The sequence below is a fragment of the Rhinopithecus bieti genome, unplaced genomic scaffold, assembly GCF_001698545.2.
Source record: "Rhinopithecus bieti isolate Rb0 unplaced genomic scaffold, ASM169854v2 scaffold_38981, whole genome shotgun sequence".
Classification (NCBI taxonomy): Eukaryota; Metazoa; Chordata; class Mammalia; order Primates; family Cercopithecidae; genus Rhinopithecus; species Rhinopithecus bieti.
In genome coordinates, this window is record NW_016819573.1 from 2,402,247 (window position 1) to 2,424,927 (window position 22,681).

The 22,681-nt window shown below is 41.3% G+C and overlaps 1 protein-coding gene across 3 annotated transcripts in view; it reads left to right on the top strand.

Annotated features, from left to right (window-relative positions):
- The window catches only part of DHX35 (DEAH-box helicase 35), an 83,638-nt gene that overhangs the window by 42,285 nt on the left and 18,672 nt on the right, over positions 1 to 22,681 (top strand). For 2 of the 3 annotated variants that reach the window (XR_001882740.1, XM_017859118.1), the window contains exons 10-17: positions 918 to 1,014; positions 1,894 to 2,052; positions 4,081 to 4,291; positions 8,455 to 8,579; positions 13,086 to 13,140; positions 16,929 to 17,024; positions 19,942 to 20,036; positions 21,796 to 21,873. Coding sequence is in view for 2 of the 3 variants with exons in the window: in XM_017859118.1 (XP_017714607.1) it covers positions 918 to 1,014; positions 1,894 to 2,052; positions 4,081 to 4,291; positions 8,455 to 8,579; positions 13,086 to 13,140; positions 16,929 to 17,024; positions 19,942 to 20,036; positions 21,796 to 21,873 (916 nt within the window). In the remaining variant the exon portion in view is untranslated. The remainder of the gene's footprint in view (positions 1 to 917; positions 1,015 to 1,893; positions 2,053 to 4,080; positions 4,292 to 8,454; positions 8,580 to 13,085; positions 13,141 to 16,928; positions 17,025 to 19,941; positions 20,037 to 21,795; positions 21,874 to 22,681) is intronic. The other variant, XM_017859119.1, reaches the window with a different exon arrangement.

A 22,681-nucleotide genomic window follows, 5' to 3' on the forward strand; every position in this document is an offset into this window, starting at 1 on the left:
CTTGATTTCTTGATGATGGTAATTAGAAAACTCGGTCTCTGATGTAGAATGTCAGAACTGCATTTGCTCACAACTCTAAAGGATGGGGAGGAGCATGTTTTGTGTCCCTTGTCATTGGTCTAGAATGTTTTTACCCTGCTCTGCATCACTGCTGAATTTAGTTTAAACTCTTCACACTGACACGCAAGTTTCTGTGAATCTGTGGCTAGTAGCTTAGCCAGAGAAAGCAAAAGTGGTGAAAGGTTTTGGGGAGGGAAGCTTGATAGTTTTCAGAACTGGGGTTTACAAGGCTGCATGTCAGCAGGGGCAGTATTGGTGATTTGAATCATTTGGCTCTCAGTTCTCTACATCCCTAGCTAGAAGGCCCAGTTGGCACTTTTGGGAGTAGTCTACTTGGACAAGCAAGGGGCCATCCTAATTCCTGTACTAGTCACTGCACAAACAAAGACCAGGAGCCTGTTCCAGTGGCTGATAAATCCAGAGTTGTGGACTTGATTTCTGAATCGTTTTGTTGCAGAGCACATCCATCAGGGCCATCCAGCCGACCCATAAATGCTGCTATTGATTAGGAGGGAAAACGGGCTGGGAAGAGCGAGGGCTTTAGCACTGGGACCACAGCTCCCGATTTTCACTGGTCCGATGTCTTTGCATACTAAAGATAGCACATCTGTTTGTATGGGTATATCATTTTATTTCTTTGCAAATGAAGCTAAAAATCATAGTTGACATATAATTATGGATTATTCTTGAATATTAGATTAAAAAAATGAATATTTATTTTATTTATCAATGTACTAATTACCTACTGGGCAGGCCCAAACTCACTTTTATGAGCTTTGCTGCCAGATTATTAGGGTAATTGATCTGTAATTAACGAGCATATTCTAGTGATGAATTCATCCCATTTGTCTTTTCAGTCCTGTTCCAGATTATATCAAATCAACTGTGGAAACTGTGGTGAAAATTCACCAGACAGAGGGAGACGGAGACATTTTAGCATTTCTTACTGGCCAGGTAATGCCATTGTACTTCTCTGACGAACAGACATGTTAAGACAGCACCAAAATTAATACAGAGCCTTGTTACTTTACTCAGCCATTTATTTCATGTTTTGTTATATTTCGTGGTTCCATAATTATGTAAAAAATTGATTTGATGTCATTCATCTACCATCTAGATTGTCAGGGAGTCGTTAACCCCTGCCTGTTCTGTCTGCAGTGGGTTAAATGTTTTTTAAATGTATTAACTGATTCCAAAATAAACTAAGTAGTTGAGTGAGGGCTGTTTTGTTTGCCAGAATTGGATACTACATTAGGTCCATGGTCCTACACACATGTTGCTGCTGTGTACCTCTTTTTCCAGTGACACCTTTACAGCTCATCCTGAAGGTGATAAGTGGCCATATTACTGCTAAAACAACTGAGCAGACCCAAGTGCTCACTGAAGGTGGCAACACTATTCAGACCTGCCCTCCAACTGTAATCTTTTCCACTGCCAAACACTTTCCATGGTTCAGTAATCTTTTTTGGAGAAAGCTTCTAGTGATTTTATATGCTACAACTTGTCCATATGCTTGCGATGCTTGTTTGACACTGTATATGTATGCTGGGTAAAATAGTCATTGTTTTTATTTATTAGGAACTCGTCCATTCATTGCAGATCACATTGATTTTTTAGTAACTAATAGTGTAGTTGCAAAATTTCACCCATTGTTATCATTGTTTATTAGCATTTAATTAAATATCATCCCAGAGTGGAACATGATGGCACTGAAATTATTACATCTGACCAAAATTAAAATCCAAATTCTGACTTTGATTTTCTTTCAGTATGATAAAATAGCATGCTTTAAAGTGATCTCAGTTTCTTTGGTTCCTGGTTCAATGTCTTTAGGAAGAGGTAGAAACTGTTGTGTCGATGCTCATCGAGCAGGCTCGGGCGTTAGCTCGCACTGGGATGAAGAGACACCTCCGAGTTCTCCCCATGTATGCAGGACTGCCTTCCTTTGAGCAAATGAAAGTATTTGAAAGGGTGTCACGCAGTGTCAGAAAGGTGAGACTATCCTGATGACCAAGGGTGTTGGCAGCCGTCTATGATCATAATGATGCTTATTTACTTGTTTTGAAACTTACTAAATACAAGGCAGACTTCTAGGTCTGTATTTCTGTGTAGTAGATCTAAAAGCACACAATAGATAATACATTGTGAAGATTTCTTTCTTTTTTTTTTGTTTTTTGAGACAGAGTCTCGCTCTGTCTCCCCAGACTGGAGTGTAGTGGCGCAATCTCAGCTCACTGCAAGCTACGCCTCCTGGGTTCATGCCATTTTCCTGCCTCAGCCTCCTGAGTAGCTGGGACTACAGGCGCCCGCCACCATGCCCGGCTAATTTTTTTTGTATTTTTAGTAGAGACTGGTTACTAGTTAGCCAGGATGGTCTCGATCTCCTGACCTTGTGATCCGCTTGCCTTGGCCTCCCAAAGTGCCAGGATTACAGGCGTGAGCCACCGCGCCTGGCCCGTTGTGAAGATTCTAAACCCGTCCCACTGAAGGGTCACTCTGACAGTAGTTATCAGATCAGGTGACTTCCCTTTTCTTCTCTTCTGCCTTCCTAATATTTCCCACGACTCATGCTTACTTTGGCTGAAGGGATTGTTTGTGGGGATTTAGGTCATCTGTCAGGAGGAATAGAAAGGTTGGTACACATGGTTTCTAAATAATTTAAGTATCAGCTTGCCTATTTTAAAGGGCCAAATTTAAATCAGTTAATTCAAGGTGTGGCTTAAAAATGTTTAGCCTTGAAGTGAGAGTGGGGAAGGGTGTGGTGGAAAGCACTGGTTTGAAGGAGCTGGCAGGCAGCCAGTCTGCCCGCTGTTCATGGTCCCCCTGGGCCTGACTCTGCCTTTTCCTTTCATTAGATGAGGACCGCGCAGAACCAGCCCGAGGACAGCTTTTACTGTAGTAGCTATTTATGAACAGATGGCAGAGAATAGAGCAGGTGAGGGATGGTCTGAGGATCCACTCCCAATTTCAGATCACCTGGATGAGGGTGCTCAGCTTCTTGACCATTGGGATGGAGCAACTTGAGTCTGCCGCATCAAACATTAATTGCAGCCAGTCAATCAGGAGACCTGGATTCTGCCCCTGAGCTACTGTGTGCCTTGGGATGACTGACTTGACCTTGAATCTGAGTTTTTGCAGCTGTAAAACATAAATAATAATAACTTTCAGATAGGTGGTTTAATAGCATAATATCTTAATCCCAACTACATAAAAATATTAGGAAGATTATGTTATAAAATGATCATTTATAAAATAATTTTTATAAAATGATTTATAAAATGTAAAATGCCTGAAAATAGTTCTAACTGCTATATGTATGTGTCCCCTGCTACTTAAACCCTCCAGGGGCAGCTCTTGATGTACTGGGAATAAAATGCAAATACCTCGTGGTGGCCCAGAGACTACATATAATCGTATCTCTGCCTCCCTCTGCAACCTCATCTTGTACTTACTCTATATTTTGGCTGCACTGGCTGTTTCTCCTTCCTTTGAACTGTTTCTTCTTCTTAGATCTCTGTAGGATTGGCTGCTTCTTGTAGAGCAGGGGCCTTGTCTGTCTTGTTTATCCTACATCCCATCACCTTGAACAGTGCTTGACAAAGTGCATACCCTCAGGAAGTAATCACGATATGAATGAATAAATGACTATACCTGCGCAAGGTGGTGGTGATTTACTTTGGTTATGCCAAAGGGAAAAACTAACAAATACTAGGCTCTGATCACTTTATATATTAATTGTATATAGTCCCTTCAGTAGCCCTAAGGGAGGTGGTAAATCTTATGATGTAGATGAGGAAACAGGTTCAGGAGGTTGGGTAACTTATCCAGGGTCACATGAGTAGGGAGAATTCAAATCCAGGGCACCCCCTGACATCGAAACTCACACTCTTTCTAGTATATTAAACTGCCTCTCACAGATTCTGCAATGTTGGAAATGTTAAATCTTTTAGGATTTTTAGGAGTTTATTAAAAGCAAAAAGAGTAAAATGACTTTTATTCTTCTTTCTGTGCGGAACTTAGGTGATAGTGGCCACCAATGTGGCAGAAACCTCTATCACAATCAGTGGCATTGTGTATGTGATCGACTGTGGCTTTGTCAAACTCCGAGCCTACAATCCCAGGACAGCTATTGAATGCTTGGTGGTGGTGCCAATCTCCCAGGCATCAGCTAACCAGCGAGCAGGACGTGGTGGTCGTAGTCGCTCGGGAAAATGTTATCGCCTTTATACAGGTTAGTGTGGCTTTCCCTAAGGGTTTTTGACTTTCTCATAGTCAACCTGGGCGTCAGAGTATAGCAAATGATTACTCCAAATGGTAGAACTTAACATAAAATACAGGCCTTCCTCACAAGGCCCTGTGTAATCTGCCCCTCACCACCTTCCTCACTTTAAATACGGTATTTCTTTGTTACTAGTCCCCATTGGCCAAAGCCGGCCTGTGAGTGACCGCCTATTTGCTATCCTGTTCTGCCCTAACATCTGGGCACAGACCTGTGTAGCCATGCGCCCCTAGGGCATGGACTGTGTGTCCTGGATCCTTTCTTGCCTTTCTTTCTTGACTTAATGTGCTGTTTTCGTATTCTGAGGTCCCTGAGTCTTGTGGAGCCTCACATTGGGTTCCACTTTTACTTCTGGTTCAGAGCATCTTTGCCAAGTGAAAATGGAAGGTCTGTTCCGAGACTCATTCATAGAAAACAAATAGTTAATGAACTCCTGCTCTGTGCTGTGCATCATGCTAGGTAGGCTCTGAGGGAACAGAAGGCAATTTTAATACTGTCTCAGCCCTTCTGGAGCTTTCTATCCAGCTTGAAGACAGCCTTACCTACAGACAGTGATGGACCCAGAGCTGCTCTTTCTCTCTCTGCACTTCTCTTTTGTGGGGAATGCTGCTGAGATTTTCCCCGGTTGTCCAAACTCAATTTCCAAGTCATTATTAATTCACTTCTCTATCCAGTATCCATCTGCATTCATTTAACCAGGCCCAGGGTTTTCTGTTTTATTTTGTTTTGTTTCTTCTGGCGTGGCTACCCCTGAAGAAGGTCCAGGGGTTTTAGCTCTGCCATTTGTCTCTTCTTTTCCTTTCTGGTTATCATTGTCCTTTTTCAGTCTTTGATGTTGATCTTTTTTTTTTTTTTTTTTTTTTTTTTTTTGAGGTGGAGTCTCGCTCTGTCGCCCAGGCTAGATTGCAGTGGCTGGATCTCAGCTCACTGCAAGCTCCGCCTCCCGGGTTCACGCCATTCTCCTGCCTCAGCCTCCCGAGTAGCTGGGACTACAGGCGCCTGCCACCTCGCCCGGCTAGTTTTTTTTTTTGTATTTTTTTTTTTTTTAGTAGGGACAGGGTTTCACCATGTTAGCCAGGATGGGCTGATGTTGATCTTTCTTTTTAGCAGTGTTTGTAGAGCACCTGCTGTATGCTGGCCATGGTGCTAGAGCTTGGAGATCTGGGGCTAGTAATCACGGTCTGTGGCCACAGTGGCTGACAGTCTGGTGGTGGAGGTAGACCTCAAACAGATCAGCATACTATGGTATGATAGGGAGCAATAAAGAATCGGGAGCCTTGGAAGCAGAGAGCAGAGGCTTTTCCTTGGGCTGTTTTCTCTGCCCAGCAGATCCTCCTTATCTTTCAAATCCTCTCTCAGATGGCAATTCCCTCATGAAGCTACTTTAGATGCCTTCTCCTAGAAGCTGGTGTTATCCTTCTGGGGCTTTGGGGAGCGCTTCACAACCAGGGTGGTGCTTGAGCCTGATCTTTTTGACAGTAGAGTCCTTATCTAGGTGAAGAGGTGATTGGGGAGATTCAATTTCAGCACACCAGGCAGAGGGAATGGAATGTACAAGTACTTGCAGGGAAGGAAGTGGGTTTGGAACATTCGTGGAAGGGAGAGAATAGGCAGAACCCAGGACCAGAGGACCAAGGGCAACCACTGAAGATGCTAAGAAGAAATGACTAGAGTAGAAAAGGGAGAGCCAGGACTGAAAGGGATTCTGATATGCAGAGAAGATTTCAAGACATTTTCTCTTCAAAATTATTTATTGAGGTGAAATTTACGTAACACAACATTAACCAAATCAAAGTGAACAATTTATTATATTCACAATGTTGTGTGACCACCACCTCCATCTAGTTTCAGAACGTTTCAGCCATTCCAGAGTAAAATCCCTTATGCATTAAGCGGTTTCTTCCCATTCTTTCTGGCTGCGAGTTCCTGGAAATCACCAACCTGTGTTCTTCTCAATGGATTTCTCTCTTTTGGATATTTCATGTGAAGAGTCATACAATATGTGACCTTTTGTCTCTGGCTTCTTTTAGCATAATGTTTTTGAGGTTTATCTACATTGTAGCATGTACTTAATTCCTTTTTATTACTGACTAATACTCTGTTGTATAGGTAAACCACACTTTGTTCATTTATTAGTTGTGGACATTTGGGCTGTTTTTGCCTTTTGGCTATTGTGAACAGTGCTGGTATGAACCTGCATGTACATGTACTTGAGTAGGTGTTTTTAATTTGTTTGGCTATTACAAGGTTATATGTAATTTTGTTTAACTTTTAAGGAGCTCAAGTTACTTTTATAGAGGCCAGCATTATCTCATGCGCCAAGAAATCACAGACTAAAGATAGGCAGGTGGGTTTGGGTGAAAAGTCGCTGAATCCCTTTGCATGAGCAGTTTTAGTGGAAGTTGGGTTGGGGATGGCCCCTGACTATAGTGAATGCATTGGTGTCCAGCCTCTAGGCTTTCACAGGAGCCTCCAGAAAGTGTTGCTTTGAACAGGGTGCCACCTGCTCAGACCCTCCACAGTTTCTCAAACCATGCAGGAATTTTCCTCAGCTTACTTCTACTAACCACTACACATTGTTTCCCAGCTGAACTACACGACATGCCCTCTGCATGAGAAACACTTTGATACCTTTTCCTTGGGCTGTTTCCTCTTTGCCCAACAGATCCTCCTTGTCCTTCAAATCCTCCCTCAAATGGCAACATGCAGCTTCCCTGGAGGCCTTCCTCCAGCCACCCTGCTTCCTCCTTCCCTAAGCCTCCATTTCTCTTTGGGAAGACCACTCCTTGGGACTTTTCCTGTTTCTCCTTGAGGGTCAACTGTTTCTGGTCCAGGTCCCAGACCCCTGCATATCACTGAAGCTTTTCAAGGGGATTGCCTGCGACTCCTACAGCTTCTGGCCCTATGCCTCACACACTTGGGTCCTCAGGAGAACTTGCATGTCATTGAACTTTCAGGAAACACCCACTTCCTGTGAGCTTTTTCGGCAGAATGGTCCTCTTATGTGGTAACTTTGTTTCTCCTTTGGTCAGTAGAGTGCTTGGAAAATGGGGTTATATTATCAAGAAGCTGTACCCCAAATGCTGTTGAAGTGTCTCGTTTGGAACTTCTTGCTGTTGGCTGTCATCCAGAACCTTCCGGTTAGACCCAATTTGTATCAGTTAGTCCACAGAATATTGGTTGTCTATTTTCTCAAAGAAAACCTTTTTGAAGTTCTTCAGGGACACTGGTATTTCTTCAAGGCACTATTTTTTCTAGTTAACTAAAGCTTTAAGATCTAAATGGAAGTTGGGTCACCCTTGTATTGTTTACGAAGGGTGTACATCAGTTAAAATGTTGACTGATGTGGGAGATTTTGGTAGGTGGAGCATTCTCTATATAATCCTTAAGCGTTCAGAATATACATGAAAATGATTTAAACTCTTCCTCTTTTTTCCGCACCCTTCCTGCCTAGCTTTTATAAAAAGGCCTTCTTCCAAAGTCTATTCTCCTTCCCCCTCCTTTTCTGCCCTTCCTGTCTTGGGATCTCTGTGTCTGAGGATGATTTTTCCTGTGTAAGGTCACCTTTTTTTCCTGGCAGGGCATGTAAACATTTCTTGGTTTGGGGCAGCACTGGATTCTGGGAACGATATTGTGTACCTGGCTCGTTGATTTCAAAACTTTGATTTGGACAATTTTTGCTCTTTATAAGATTTGGTCATTTGTTATATTTTGGTGATTTATCTTGAGGTTGTTCTTTGCTTGTATGTGAAGCTCTTGCTTCCTTGACTTATTCCAAACAGAGATGGTGGCAACTGGGAACTGATAGAGTGGTTCAGCAAATACTTACTGGTTTGATTTAATGTTTTGCTGACAAAAAACATTAAAAAAACAGCATTTTAAAGCAAAAGAAAAGTTTTATAAAGATGTATTCAAATATATTTATCTAAGGCATTTTAAAATAGAATGGTCTTTCCTAAGTATAAAAATAACTTTATATCGTGGTATCATGTGCATCTGCTCCTAGAATCCTAGAGCTTCTTGTTCAAGATAGAGAAGAAAATTTGTCCCTTGGTATAGTGATTGCATTTGATTGTGACATTTGGTCCCAAACAGTTCTGATTTCCTATCCTCAGAGGAAGCCTTTGACAAGTTGCCTCAGTCTACGGTTCCTGAGATGCAGCGTAGTAATTTGGCACCTGTCATCCTGCAGCTGAAAGCGCTAGGAATTGACAATGTCCTCAGGTTCCACTTCATGTCGGTAAGTCCTGCCTGCTGTCTGGGGCAATAGGGAGGCTAGGGAGCTCACAGGGGGATGTCAGGACACTGTCGTAGGGCATGCTGTCTTTCTTTTTTTTCCCTACTCAGGTCATGTGTTGTGTGTCTGCTTTGCAACCAGGCCCTGTGCAGGACGTAGGGGAAAACAGCCAGACAAGGTAGCCTCAATTCCTGTTCTTATATAGTTCCTATTCTTGTCTGCTGGGGAATAGAGACAAGTAAGTGGGTAATTACAGAGCAGTGTGCCCAGGGCTCTGAGAGGCAGAGGAAGTGCCCCCCCTTAGTCAGTCATGTCCCAGGTGAAACCTGAAACCCAAATAGGATCTCACCAGGTTGGGAGGAGTGGAGAGTTACAGGACGGCTAGTCTTTGTACAGGCCTAGATGCAGGAGTACCATGACTAGGGGATCCTGGAGGGTTTAGATAGAGCTGCAGGAAGACCTTTGTGTCTGATTGCTTCTTGAGATGATTTCTAGGAGTGGAATGACTAGGTCAAAGGGCCATAGTCCTGTTGAGGGTCCTGTTACATGGCCAGATTGCTTTACCAATGTCAACTCTAGCAGTGCGTGAATGCCCACCTTGTGGTACTTCCATTGTGCCATGTTATCTTCTTTTAGTTTCGCTGACTTGATTGGCCAGAGAGAGAGGGGGAAATTACCTTTATTATAATTATTTTAAATTTCTCATAAGGTAGCTTTTATAAAACATTTACTAGTCAGTTTGTATTTCTTCTGAATTGTTAAGCTATTTATCTGTTAGAATTTGTGTCTATTAGTGATTTTCAAGAGTCCTTTGAATATTAAAGACATTAATCTTTATCTATAATATTTCTTACAAATATTTTCTATTTGTATTTTATTTTATTTTTTTAATGTATGGACATTCTAAATATATTCACAGTAATCTATTTTTGCCTTTATGATTTCTTTGGCTATTCTTTTTTCTTTTTTTTTTTTTTCTGAGACAGTCTCATTCTGTAGCCCAGGCTGGAGTGCAATGGTGCCATCTTGGCTCACTGCAACCTCTGCCTCCTATGCTCAAGTGATTCTTGTGCTTCAGCCTCCTGAGTAGCTGGGATTACAGGTGTGTGCCACCACGCCCGGCTAATTTTTTATATTTTTGGTAGAGAGAGGGTTTTGCCTTGTTGCCCAGGCTGGTCTTGAACTCCTGAGGTCAGGTGATCCACCCATCTGGGCCTCCCAAAGTGCTGGGATTACAGGCGTGAGCCACCACCCCCGGCCTCTTTGGTTATTCTTGTGCTTATGAAGTACTTCTTATGTTTGGGTCAGTTAATACATATTCACTCATATTTTCTTCTAGAATTGTTTTGATTTGGGAACTTTGTTTTTTCCCAACTGTATATGGTATGACAAGTCTGGATTCTTGGATCGTAAAGTCCCTAATGTCATATGTGATGGTAAAATAGGTGAATGAAAGACTAGAACTTACAAATATCAACTCTCCCAAAGAGAATTGTGTACTTACCATAAGTATAGGGAAAATGGACCCTTTGTTTATTGGTGTAGAGTAGAAGATATTATAAAGAAAAGATAAACAGGCTGAGCATGGTGGCTTATGCCTGTAATCCCAGCACTTTGGGAGGCCAAGGCAAGTGGATCACTTGAGGTCCGGAGTTCAAGACCAGCCTGGCCAACATGGTGATACCTTGTCTTTACTGAAAATACAAAAATTAGCCAGGCATGGTGGCATGCGCCAGTAGTCCCAGGTACTTGGGAGGCTTGAGGCAGGAGAAACGCTTGAACCTGGGAGGCGGAGGTTGCAGTGAGCCTAGATTGTGCCACTGCGCTCCAGCCTGGGCAATAGGGCAAGACTCCTTCTTAAAAAAAAAAAAAAAGAAGAAAGAAAAGATGAACAGTATGTGCCAATTTAAAAGCTTATGAGAAGCCCCACATGTAAAATTAAAGAAAAACATACAGTGACAGAAATGACAGATCAGTATCTCAAAAAATACAAAGAATTTTTATACGTACATCATTCACAGTAAATATTCAATAAATAAAGCTAAAGGGAAAAAACAGCACAAATTCAAATTGTAACTATCATTAGGACATGTTGAGCTTCTCTAGAAGAGAGGTGACTGCATGTTGATATAGCTATAAAGGATGACTTTACACTGTTTTTTTTTTTTTTTTGAAACAGAGTCTCACTGTGTCACCCAGGCTGGAGTGCAGTTGTGTGATCTCAGTTCACTGCAACCTCCGCTTCATGGGTTCAAGCAATTCTCGTGTCTCGGCCTCCCAAGTAGCTGGGACTACAGGAAAGAGCCACCAGGCTCGGCTAATTTTTTGTATTTTTGGTAGAGACGGGATTTTGCCACGTTGGCCAGGATGGTCTTGAATGCCTGACCTCAGGTGATCCGCCCATCTTGGCCTCCCAAAGTGCTGGGATTACAGGTGTGAGCCACCGTGGGCAGTTGACTTTACACTAATTAAATGATCAAGTATAAAGAAAAATAAAGAAATCCAAAACTGCCACAATTTGGGAAAGTAAATTCCTCCCATGTTATGCTGTTTCTGTCCCCATGGAGGACTTTCTGACAACATTTAATGAGCTGTAGAAATGCCTGCTATTTCTTCTCATAAAAATTTCTGCTGAAAAAATAATTCAGAAGAAAAAAAAAGCTTACATATATGATAATACTTATAGCATTTATATTAAATTTAAAAATATAAATAATGAAAAGCATCGCAAAACTTTAGAACAGCTGAAAAATGAAAAAGAATACATACAAGTTTATCTTCACATACTTCCTTCTGGTTATTATCCCCTGAAATTGTGGTTTTTATGGTTGAAATTACAGAGTACATATAATTTTGTATATTTAGCAATGTTATTTACAATGGTGAAAAACTGGAAACAACTTAATTGCCCAGCAATAAGAAAATTGACTTTTTTATGGAGTATGATCGTCATTGAGTATTACGCAGCCATCCCACGTAGTTACTGTGAAGTTTGTATGGGTGCAAGAAACAATGAAAACAGAAAAACATGTAGTGAGAAGACCACACTAAAACTATACATACACAGTAATTCCAGATATGTTAAAAGTGTTTCTGTATTATCCCAAATCAGTTGAGGTCATAGAGAAATACTAGTGAATGTGATTAGATGAAAATGCTATGGATAAGATTTTTGTGGGGAGGGGGATAATTTTTTTTTGTTAATTGACTAGAAATCAGGCCAGGAATTGAGTCAGAGATGACCTTGTTAGTTTTTTCTGTTATTGTTAAAAGCTTAGTTCAGAGATTGCTATTCCTGTTATCTCATCCACTCTCAGTATAAAAGATCCCAGAGGGTTTAAGCTCCTTCATTTAGGTGTTACCCGTTTTGCCTCTTTGTAGAGAAGGATGTTGTAGGCACCAAGGAAGGGCTAGTGGATCATTTACATGATTTGCTCAGTGTTGATTTGTTGAATCCTCTCTGTGTAATGAATCCAATAGGTTTAGTTCCTGCCCTTGTAAGTGTGTTCACCTGTGTGTTCGTTCAGTCACTACAATGTTTAAAATAGTTTAACTTTGGTCTTTGGCAAACAAAGTAGGGGAGGTAGACTGGGAAAAATGAGGCCTGAGTTCAGCTTTGCCACCAACTGCCTGTATGACCTTGTTCAGATGTCTTTTCCTTATTACAGTTCACTTTCCTCATCTGTAAAACTGAGCTAAAACAATGTGATGATGAAAATACATTTGCTATGTGAATGCAATTAGAAAAAAATGCTATGTGAATTTAGAAAAAAATGCATTTAGAAAACATGCTATGCAGTTTAAAACCGTACTATAATTTTATTACCTGGGTTATTAGAAACCACATAATTTAAAAAGAAAACAATATGATGCCTGGCACTTAGGTGCTCAGTCAAGATTTGTAGAAGAAAAGGAGGTAAAGATCTGGAAAATCAGACTGAGGCTCACTACATCAGCTTTGCTTATGAACTTTAGGTTCTCTAGAACTATTATTTTTTGAAATTCAAATTCAACATATGTTGCAGTTTCCAGACAGGGATTAAGAAAAAACAAATTTAGCACATGTTATTTACCCGCCATGGGGCCTGGAGTGGGTCTCTGGGGGATGCAAAGAGAAATCATCCCCGGGTGCTGCAGTGTCCTGGGGCCCCAGTGTGGTAGAAGGTTGAGTCTGCGAAGTAAAAATTAGAAATGGCTCAGGAGGGTTTAAGGAAAATGAAGAGGTAGTTTAAGATAGGGACCTATCACATCTGATGGAGGGGAGGATGAGGGAGCGCTTCGAAGGGAAATGTTTCATCAAGCTGAGCCTTAAAGACCAAGCGGTACAGGGGTGCCTGGAAGAACAGGAAGGACATTTCAAGAAGTGCCAGCAGCATGAACAGAAACATGGAGGCTGGGAAGAATGGGGCATGGTAGAGGGGAGAGTGGATTTGAAAAGGAAACAGCCACATTTTAATGTTTGTTGCTCAAATAAATTGATTTAGGAAGATTTTTAAATGTTTTTTCCAGCCCCCTCCAGCACAGTCGATGGTTCAAGCCTTGGAGTTACTGTATGCTCTGGGAGGTATGCCAGTTTTTCTCATCATTCTCTCTTATTATGTGTTCTCTTTTGTGATATTAAAAGTGAGGTCGTATTCACTTTAGGGCTCTTAGTATCTTCAGAAATGGGGTTGGTTCTCCCTATATATATAATCCCCTTAATGGTACTTTATTGAAATAGAAAGTTGGGCCCATAATTAGACAGATGAAAGCTGATTATGACAGCCAGTATATAAAACATGCCAGTTCGTCAGAAGCTATTAATAAGAATCACCAGGGCCACACTCCTAAGAGATGTCTAGAGATCAGCAGTTCCCAACCAGGATGTCAGATCTTACCTCCCCAGACCTTTTTTCTCCACCTAACAACCACATCCTTCATCACGGCTCAATATTCCCTCCCTAAATCCTCTTCATTTCATTCCTGGAGTTACTTGTGGAGAATTGGGGACATTATCAGCTTCTAGTATTGTTTGCGCAAGGAAATACGATGTTACGGGGGAACTTCTATTCACTTGTTGATTAAAGATGTTATTATAATTGCTTTTGTACCAACCTTAATAGCATTTATCTTGACATAGAGAAAATCATAGTCCGAATTCACCTCTTCGGGGAGTACTGTCTCTTCTGTGACTGGTACCACAAATGAATATAATTTCCAATTTGGAATTAAGTTTTAGTGGAGATTTTGCTTTTTGAGATTTATTTTGAGTATTACTTTTTTTTAAATAGCTGTATTGAAGTATAGTTTATGTACTATACAGTTCACTCATTTACAGTGTTCAAATTCAGAGGCTTTTAGCGTATTTTCAGGGTTGTGCAACCATCACCACAGTCTAATTGTAGAACATATTCATCACCCAAAAAAGAAATCTTTACCCATTAGTGCCAAACTTCTCATTCTCTTTCCCCCTAGTCCCCTAGCCCAGGGCAACCACTTTCTGGTTCCATCTCTATAGAGACTTTTTATCTCTACAGGTGTGCCTTTTCTGGACATTTCATATAAATGGAATTGTATAATATGTGGACTTTTGTGATTGGCTTCTGTCTCAGTCTGTCTTCTGTTGCTATAACAGAATGCCGGAGGCTGGGTAATTTCTAAAGAGGTTTATTTGGCTCACGATTCAGGTGGCTGAAAGCTCTTAAGATTAGGTAGCTGTATTTGAGGAGGGCCTCAGCCTGCTTACACTCAAGGCGGAAAGCAAAAGGAGAGTGGGCGGGTGCAGAGATCACATGGCAAGAGAGGAAGCCAGAAAGAGAAACAGAGGAAGCCAGGCTCTTTTAAGAACCTGCTGTCATGGGAACTAATCCATTACTCACCGTGGGTAAGGGCATTAACCTGTTCATGAGGGATCACCCTCATGACCCATACACCTCCCACTAGGCCCCATTTCCCAACACTGTCACGTTGGGCATCAAATTGCAACATGAGCTTTGGTGGGGACAAACTACATCCAAACCACAGCAGCTTCTTTCATTTAGTAAGATGTTTCCCAGGTTCCTTCATGTTGTAGCATATATTCATACCTTATCCCTTTTTCTCGCTGAATAATATTCTGTTGTATGGATATATCACATATTTTTTATCCATTCATTGGTTGATGGATATTTGGGTTGTTTCCAATTTTTGGCTAATATAAATAATGCTGCTATGAATATTAGCATGTAAATATGCTTTTGTGAACATTCCCACCAGCAATGTATGAGAGTTCCAGTTTTTCCACATTGTTGGCAATGCTTGTAATTGTCTTTTGTGTTGTAGCCAGCCTAGTGGGTATGAAGTGGTATCTCTTGGTTTTGATTTGCGTTTCCCTGATGAGTCATGATGTTGAGCACCTTTTCATGTGCTTGCTGCCCATTTGCAAATCTTCTTTGGAGAAAAGTCTGTTCAAATCCTTTGCCCATTTTTATTTGTGCTATTGTGTTTTTAAATTGAGTTGAAGTTCTTTATATATTCTGGGCACATATTCTTATCAGATATGTGGTTTGTAAATATGTCTCCCATTTCTGTGGTTTGGCTTTTTACTTACATGTACTTACTTATTAGTATTGTTTGCAGTACAAAAATTTTAAGTTTTTGTGTGGTTCAGTTTATCTGTATTTTTCTTTTGTTACGTGTGCCCTTGGTGTCATGTCTAAGAAACTTGCCTAACCTGTAGTCATTAAGATCTTCTCCTGGGTTTTATAGTTTCGGCCCTTACGTTAGGTCTGATCCATTTTGAGTTACTTTTTTGGTGTGGAGTGAGGTAGGGGTCCATCTTCATTCATTATGTTGATTTTACTTCTCTGTGAATAGCCAATTACTGATTTAAAAGAGCGCCAGTGATTTAAAAGACCTTCAGCTGGATTTACATAAGATCAACCTGGAGTGAATGTGTGTTGGAGAAGGTTTCCACCCCCTCTTCTCAAGCATGTACTAGGAACCGAAAGCATGTTTCCTGGGCTGATCTGTAGTGAGGATGAGAGAATATTGACAGCATAGGAATTTTTATTTGGGATGATTTTTCTCCAGTCAAACAATGAAATTTAAAATATTTCCTATTTCTTCAATAGCCTGAATAAGCTGGAAAAGGTAGAGGGAGCCCCCCCAGCTTCATTTAATTTCAAGCTGAGTCATCACCTTTAAAGAGATGTCTTACTGAACTCTGCCTTACTCTGAGGTCTTGCAGCATTTAAGTAGTAAAACAGTAGTCTATATCTTGGGGGTCTTGGGAATCCAATACCTGGATGTTGGCAAGTGTTAGAGCGCAAGGAGGGCAGTTGGGGAGCTGAAGGAGTCAGCCCAGTTCAGCAAAGTGCTCAGGAGGCAGTCACATGAACAGGGCTGGTATTGGCACCAGAGGGATCTGGGTTAGTGTTTAAGTTCTAGGTTGCTGGCCTTGTAGTTGCTCATTGTTGTTCTCATGCTGCTAATAAAGAGACACCCAAGACTGGGTAATTTATAAAGGAAAGAGGTTTAATGGACTGAGTTCCACATGGCTGGGGAGGCCTCATAATTTTGGAAGAGCAAAGGCATGTCTTACATGGCAACAGGCAAGAGAACTTATGCAGGGGAACTCCAATTTATAAAACCATCAGATCTTGGGAGACTTATTCATTATTATGAGAACAGTACGGGGAGACTGCCCCTGTGTTTCAGTTATCTCCACCTGGCCCCGCCCTTGACATGTTTACAATTCAAGGTGAGATTTGGGTGGGGACACAGCCAAACCATATCACTCGTGTAGTATGAGAAGGGCACAGGACATGGGATTCCATCAATGCCATCCTGGCACATCTGTGGCCTGTCCTGTCCTGGAGGTGGAACAAAGTCCAGACAGTGAGGGGACAAGGGGGATGGCAGAGAACCAGGAGAGTGGGGGGCCAGAAGCTGGCGAAGGGTAGTTCTAAGAAGCAGCAGCCAGCAGAGCTGAGTGCTGCCGAGGCTGTCAGGAAGATGCCTTGCGTTTGACACTACCCAGTTGTTAGATTGTTGGGAAGAGTGGTCTCTTTGGAGTAGTGGGAACAGATGAGGCTGTTGTGGCTTTGGGAGAGGGTACAAGCAGAAGGCTGCAGGGCATTTCCTTATAATTAAGTCCTTGAATAGAAGTCTTTAGAAGTATCAGTTTTTAAAAACTAGGTATTCAAGAGTTCAGTGGAGATCTTTTCTTCTTTTAATGTAATAGCACTCTAGTGTCATGGAGTTTGGTAGTGCATGAATCATCTTTTGGATACTTTCTTCTTTTTAGCATATATTTTCTTTTATTCTCTCAACAACTGTGTGCCTTCCAACACAATGGTACCTACCTTCTGATTTCTTTTGTTCTTACGGCAGGTCTGGACAAAGACTGTCGCCTGACTGAACCACTTGGCATGAGAATTGCAGAGTTTCCTTTGAATCCCATGTTTGCCAAAATGCTGCTTGAATCAGGTGGGTAGAGCCTGATAGCTTGAATTGATGTTATTTGGACTGTCAGAGGTGTTGTTTGCCTGAATTCTGAGCATGCTGGGGAAGAGGGTACAATATGGTAAAAAAGTATATATGTATCTGTAACATAACATTTATTGTTTTAACCATTTTAAATGTGTAGTTCTGTGATACAAAGTATGTTCACATTGTTGTGCAACCATCAGCATCATCCATTTATAGAACTTCTTCCATCTTCTCCGTTGAAACTCCATACTTGGTAAACACAAATTCCCTATTCTCTCCTCTGCCCAGCCCCTGGCAACCACCACTACTTTCTGTCTCTATGAATTTGACTACTCTAAGAACCCTCAGAAGTGCAATCACACAGTATTTGTCCTTTGTGGCTCTGTGGTGTCTGTTAGCATAATGTCTTCCAGGTTCTTCCATGTCGTAGTATGTGTTAAAATTTTCTTCATTTTTAAGGCAGAATAGTATTTTATTGCATATCTATACCATGTTTTGTTTATCTGTTGACAGATACTTTGCTTCTAACTTTTGGCTGTTGTGAATAATGCTGCTATGAACATGGATACACAAATATCTTTTGAGTCCCTGTTTTACGTTTTTTGGGTATATAGCCAGAAGTGGAATTACTAAATCATGATAATTCTTTAATTTTTAAAAATTTATTTTTAATTAACTAATAATAATTGTATATATTTATGAGATACAGTGTGATGTTTTAATCTAGGTACACATTGTATATTCAACCAAGCAAATTAACATATTCACCAACTCACCAACTTATCATTTTTTTGTGCTAAGAATTTGTGCTAAGAATGTTAAAATTCTATTCTTTTAGCAATTTTGAAATATACAATACATTATTATTAACTGTGGTCACCATGCAGTGCAATAGATCACTAAAACCTATTCCACCAGTCTAACTGAAACTTAGTTAGTTTCAGTTAAGGGATCTCCCAGCCTCTGGTGATCACCTTTCTACTCTCTGTTTCTATGAGATTGACTTTTTTAGATTCCATATATAAGTGAGATCATATGGTGTTTGTCTTTCTGCGCCTGCCTTACTTCACTTGGCATAATATCCTCCAGTTCCATTTATGCTGTCGTGAATGACATTGTTTTCTTCTTTTTTTAAGGCTGCATGTTATTTCATTGTGTGTGTACATATTTATATATACCACATTTTCTTTATTCATTCATCCAATGAATGGACACTTGGATTGCTTCCAAATTTTGGCTTTTGTAAATAATACTGAAATGAATATGGGAATACAGTTATCTCCTTGAAATATCAGTTTCAGTTCCTTTGGATATATACCTAGAAGTGCGATTGTTAGAGCATATAAGTCCATTTTTAGTTTTTTGAGGTAGTGCCATATGATTTTCCGTTAAGGGGTGTACCATTTTGCATTTCTGCCAGCAGTACACGAAGGTTCCAATTTCTTTGACTTCTTCAGATTTTTGTGAGGACATGAGTTCTAGGATAAAAGATCTGGAAGTCTTCTCATAATTAGAAATCAAAATCATCTAGAAAGTATAATTTGTTTTTTTACCCCTGGGAAAGAGTTTAATTTTTTCTTGCTTTTGTCTAACGTTTATATCAACTGGCAGTTTATGAAGATTCAGACCCAGTATGGGGAAAGCTAACTAATTATGTTTTGAAACAACTACTTGTCCTCAGGCTTCGTTTAGAAACAGGATTTTTTTTTTTTTTTTTTTTTTTTTTTGAGATAGTATCTCACTCTGTTGTCCAGGCTAGAGGGCAGTGGCACAATCTCAGCTCATTGCAACCTCTGCCTCCCAGGTTCAGTTCAAGCGATTCTTGTGCCTCAGCCTCCTGAGTAGCTGGGATTACAGGCGTGTGCCACAATGCCCAGCTAATTTTGTATTTTTAGTAGAGATGGAGTTTCACCGTGTTGGCCAGGCTGGTCTTAAACTCCTGACCTCAAGTGACCTGCCTGCCTTGGCCTCCCAAAGTGCTGGGATTACATGTGTGAGCTACCGCACCCGGCCGAGAAACAGGATTCTAAGTGTGGACTGGGGAAGTGCATCATTCATGAGGTGGGAGGCGGTGGGGAGATGGGACACGGGCAGTGCAGTGTGCTTTGTCTTGTGCCCTGGAGTGGTGATTGCTGCCGACTCTGTTTCCAGGTGCTCCCAGGTGCTCCAGCAGCCCCGCAGCATGCTTTGCTGGTCTAGTTGTGCCTTGGGCTTCCCAGCTGAGATGAACCCTTTTGAGAAGGAAGCCACTTCATAGAAGTGGTCAGGAGCAGAGAAACAGCAGAAGGGGTACAAGCCTCTCATTCCCTGTCCCCTTCCCCTCTCGGACTTCCTGCCAGGATTCCAGATGTTCCCACAGGAGAGTAGGGAGCAGGTGTGGAGCTGACCTGCCCTTAGTGATGGGGCCAGTCTTGACCTTGGCTTACAGTCAGAGTCCCTCATATTTCAGCTGCAGAGGGCAGTAACACCTTCTTTTTTGGAGTCCTTCAAGGCTACTGTTCATCTGGGCTACATATGGGACTTCACATTTGGCTGAGTGAAATATTTATATACTATAAACTTTATTTTTTTATTTTTATTTTTCTGAGAGAGGGTCTCGCTCTGTCACTCTGGCTGGAGTGCAGTGGCGTGAACTTGACTCACTGCAGCCTTGACCTCCCGGCTTTAAGCAATCCTCCTGAGTAGCTGCGCCATAGGCACATACCACCATGCCTGGCTAATTATTTAATTTTTTGTGGAGATGGGGTTTTGCCATGTTGCACAGGCTTATATACTATAAACTTTAAAAAATTAAGCTATAGAAAAAAATATGTTCTTAGTCTTCAGTGTGGTGCAAGGAAAGTATCATAAAATGTCTTTCACTTCTTGTTGACATATTATATGGTTGAAACCAAACATGCTTTTTGTTTTATAGGAAACTTCGGCTGTTCTCAGGAGATTCTAAGCATTGCTGCCATGATGCAGATCCAGAATATCTTTGTGGTCCCCCCAAACCAGAAGTCTCAGGCAGTAAGTCAGCTCTGTCCCCAGGCTGTCTGTACCAGTCTCTTTCGCTTTGAGCTTTCCTTGTCAAAACTGTACCCAGGAACTGCTGAAGACAGAGGTGTACAAATGTGATCCGCTCATGTTTTGAGTGTTTATTGTGTGCTTGATGTTGTGTCAGGCGTTTTGCAGGCGTCATTCCACTTTATCTTCATTGTAAACCTGGGAAGTAGGTATTATTATCATATTTTATTTATTTATTTATTGAGAGGGAGTCTCACTCTGTCGTTCAGGCTGGAGTGTAGTGGCATGATCTCAGCTCACTGCAACTGCACTCTGCCTCCCGGGTTCAAGCAATTCTCCTGCCTCCCATGTAGCTGGGATTACAGGTGTGCTCCACCACGCCTGGCTAATTTTTGTATTTTTAGTAGAGACGGGGTTTCACCATATTGGCCAGGCTGGTCTCAAACTCCTGACCACAGGTGATCTGCCCGCCTTGACCTCTCAAAGTGTTGGTATTACAGGCATGAGCCACTGTGCCTGGCCTATTATCATGTTTTAAAGATGGAGGCACAGAGAGGTTAGATAACTCATTTACAGTTGCACAGCCAGAATTGTTGGCTCTGGATTCACAGTCTAGAGCCCCACACCTTAACCATGGAAATACCAACTTCTAGTTTCTGTCAGGGAAATTGTCATTCAGACTGCTCTGCTAGAAACCTTGGTGGGCACATTAGTGACATAAGAAGTCAGGTGCCAGGGTATAGCAGGCTGATTCTGGGCACCATACGGCATCATGGTGATATTGCAGGTGGACCATTATAAGCTAGAGAGATCCAATCCCCACCTAAGGCGCAGGCATCAGCAATGACTAATTGAGTGAACACTGGAAAGATGGAAGGAGAAGTTTTGATACTGAAGAGTTAGATACTCAGACATAAGGTGTACTGATAGAGTTAGGTCAAAGATGAGTTCAAAGTCAGCTCCTGTTTGAAAGTCAGAGAATCAGGAGCCTTATGCATGGAGGGACTGAATTTGTATGTGTAATGAGGAGGAGAGAGACTTTCTTAGGGATTGTTGGGATCCTCCTTGTCAGTTGTGTAACTATAGATTACAAGGTTTTTCTGCCTCTGTGCCCAGATGCTTATGTCTGTTTTTGTTTAGTTTTGTTTTAATTAACCTGGAGGAGGAGAGGGACAAGAACACTAACATTTTATCAAATTTCTTTGCCAGATACTTTATAGTAAATTATCTTAATCCACAGCAATCTTGATAGGTTTAGTTTCCTGATTTTACAGATAAGGAAGTCAAGGCTGAGAAAGGTTAAGTAACCAAGCTGAGTTCTTTCAGGATATGGCAGAGCTAGAATGCTGCAAACCAGTTCTTTCTGAATCCATAACCCACACGCTCTTCACCATGCAATATTATTTCCCAGTGCAAAAGGCTCACAGGAGTCAATTTCTTTCTTTCTCTTTTGAGACAGGGTCTTGCTCTGTTTCCTTTGGGTGGAGTGCACTGGTGCAAACATGGCTCCTGGGCTCAAGCGATCCTCCCACCTTAGCCTAGTAGCTGGGACTTGGAGGCACACACCACCATGCCCTGCTAATTTTGTTTTTTTTTTTTAGTTTCTGTAGTCATGGGGTTTACCTATGTTGCCCAGGCTGGTCTCAAACTCCTGGGCTCAAGCAATCTTCCCACCTTAGCCTCCCCAAATGCTGGGATTACAGGCATGAGCCACCACACCCAGCCAAGAGTCAAATTCTGAATGTTGTTTTATTCTTTCCAGATTCGAGTGCACCGTAAATTTGCTGTGGAGGAGGGCGACCACCTTACTATGCTCAATGTATATGAAGCATTTATCAAAGTAAGCACAACTGCTCAAAGTGCCACCTCAACACACCACCCTCTGGAGGTGATCTAGGAAGGAGGATCCCAGAAGTTCAGTTCGTAAAGGAATGGCCAAGAGAGCCCTTGATTTTCCTTTTAGATTTATTGCCAGTACTAACTGGTGGGTTGGGCTTTCTGCCTGAGTGTGTGGTGCTGTATTGCTGAGAAGAACATGGGAATCATTCACTGCTTTCCTTGCTTGGAGATACGGTACACTAGTGGCAGGCCAGTGGCCCAGCCTCACGTCATCTCATATCCACCGTGTAGTAGACAGAAAGGCAACATTTGAATAGGAAGTTCTGTTACATTTTCTGAGAGCAACTTGTAGTCCTGGGTTGACTCTTCAAAGCTATGCCAGATGCCATGAGAAGACATTTAGTTGAGATCTGTGCATATTCACATATCCCACCCGTATTTAGCTATAAGTGATGTTAATTTTTTATTGTTACTATTCTTTAAAACTAAGCAAATAATACAGCTTAAAGTTCTCATAAAAAATTATTAATAAAGGTGATGAAAATGATAAAAAAAGAAACCTTACATAAAAGAAAGGGTATAGTATTTCAGATTTTAATATTCATTTCTTAAATACTCTTTTAGAATGAAGAAATACTAAATTTTGTTTACCAGTGATTTTAGGAGATGATTCAGTTGGTGAAACATTTTCAGAAAAAAGAAATTCACTTCTTATTGAGACTTATGGCTTAAATCAGTTAAAATTCATTTGTGCAGGCACAATGTATCATCTGCAATCTGAAGCTTTCTCTACCAGTAGAAAGTGGGTA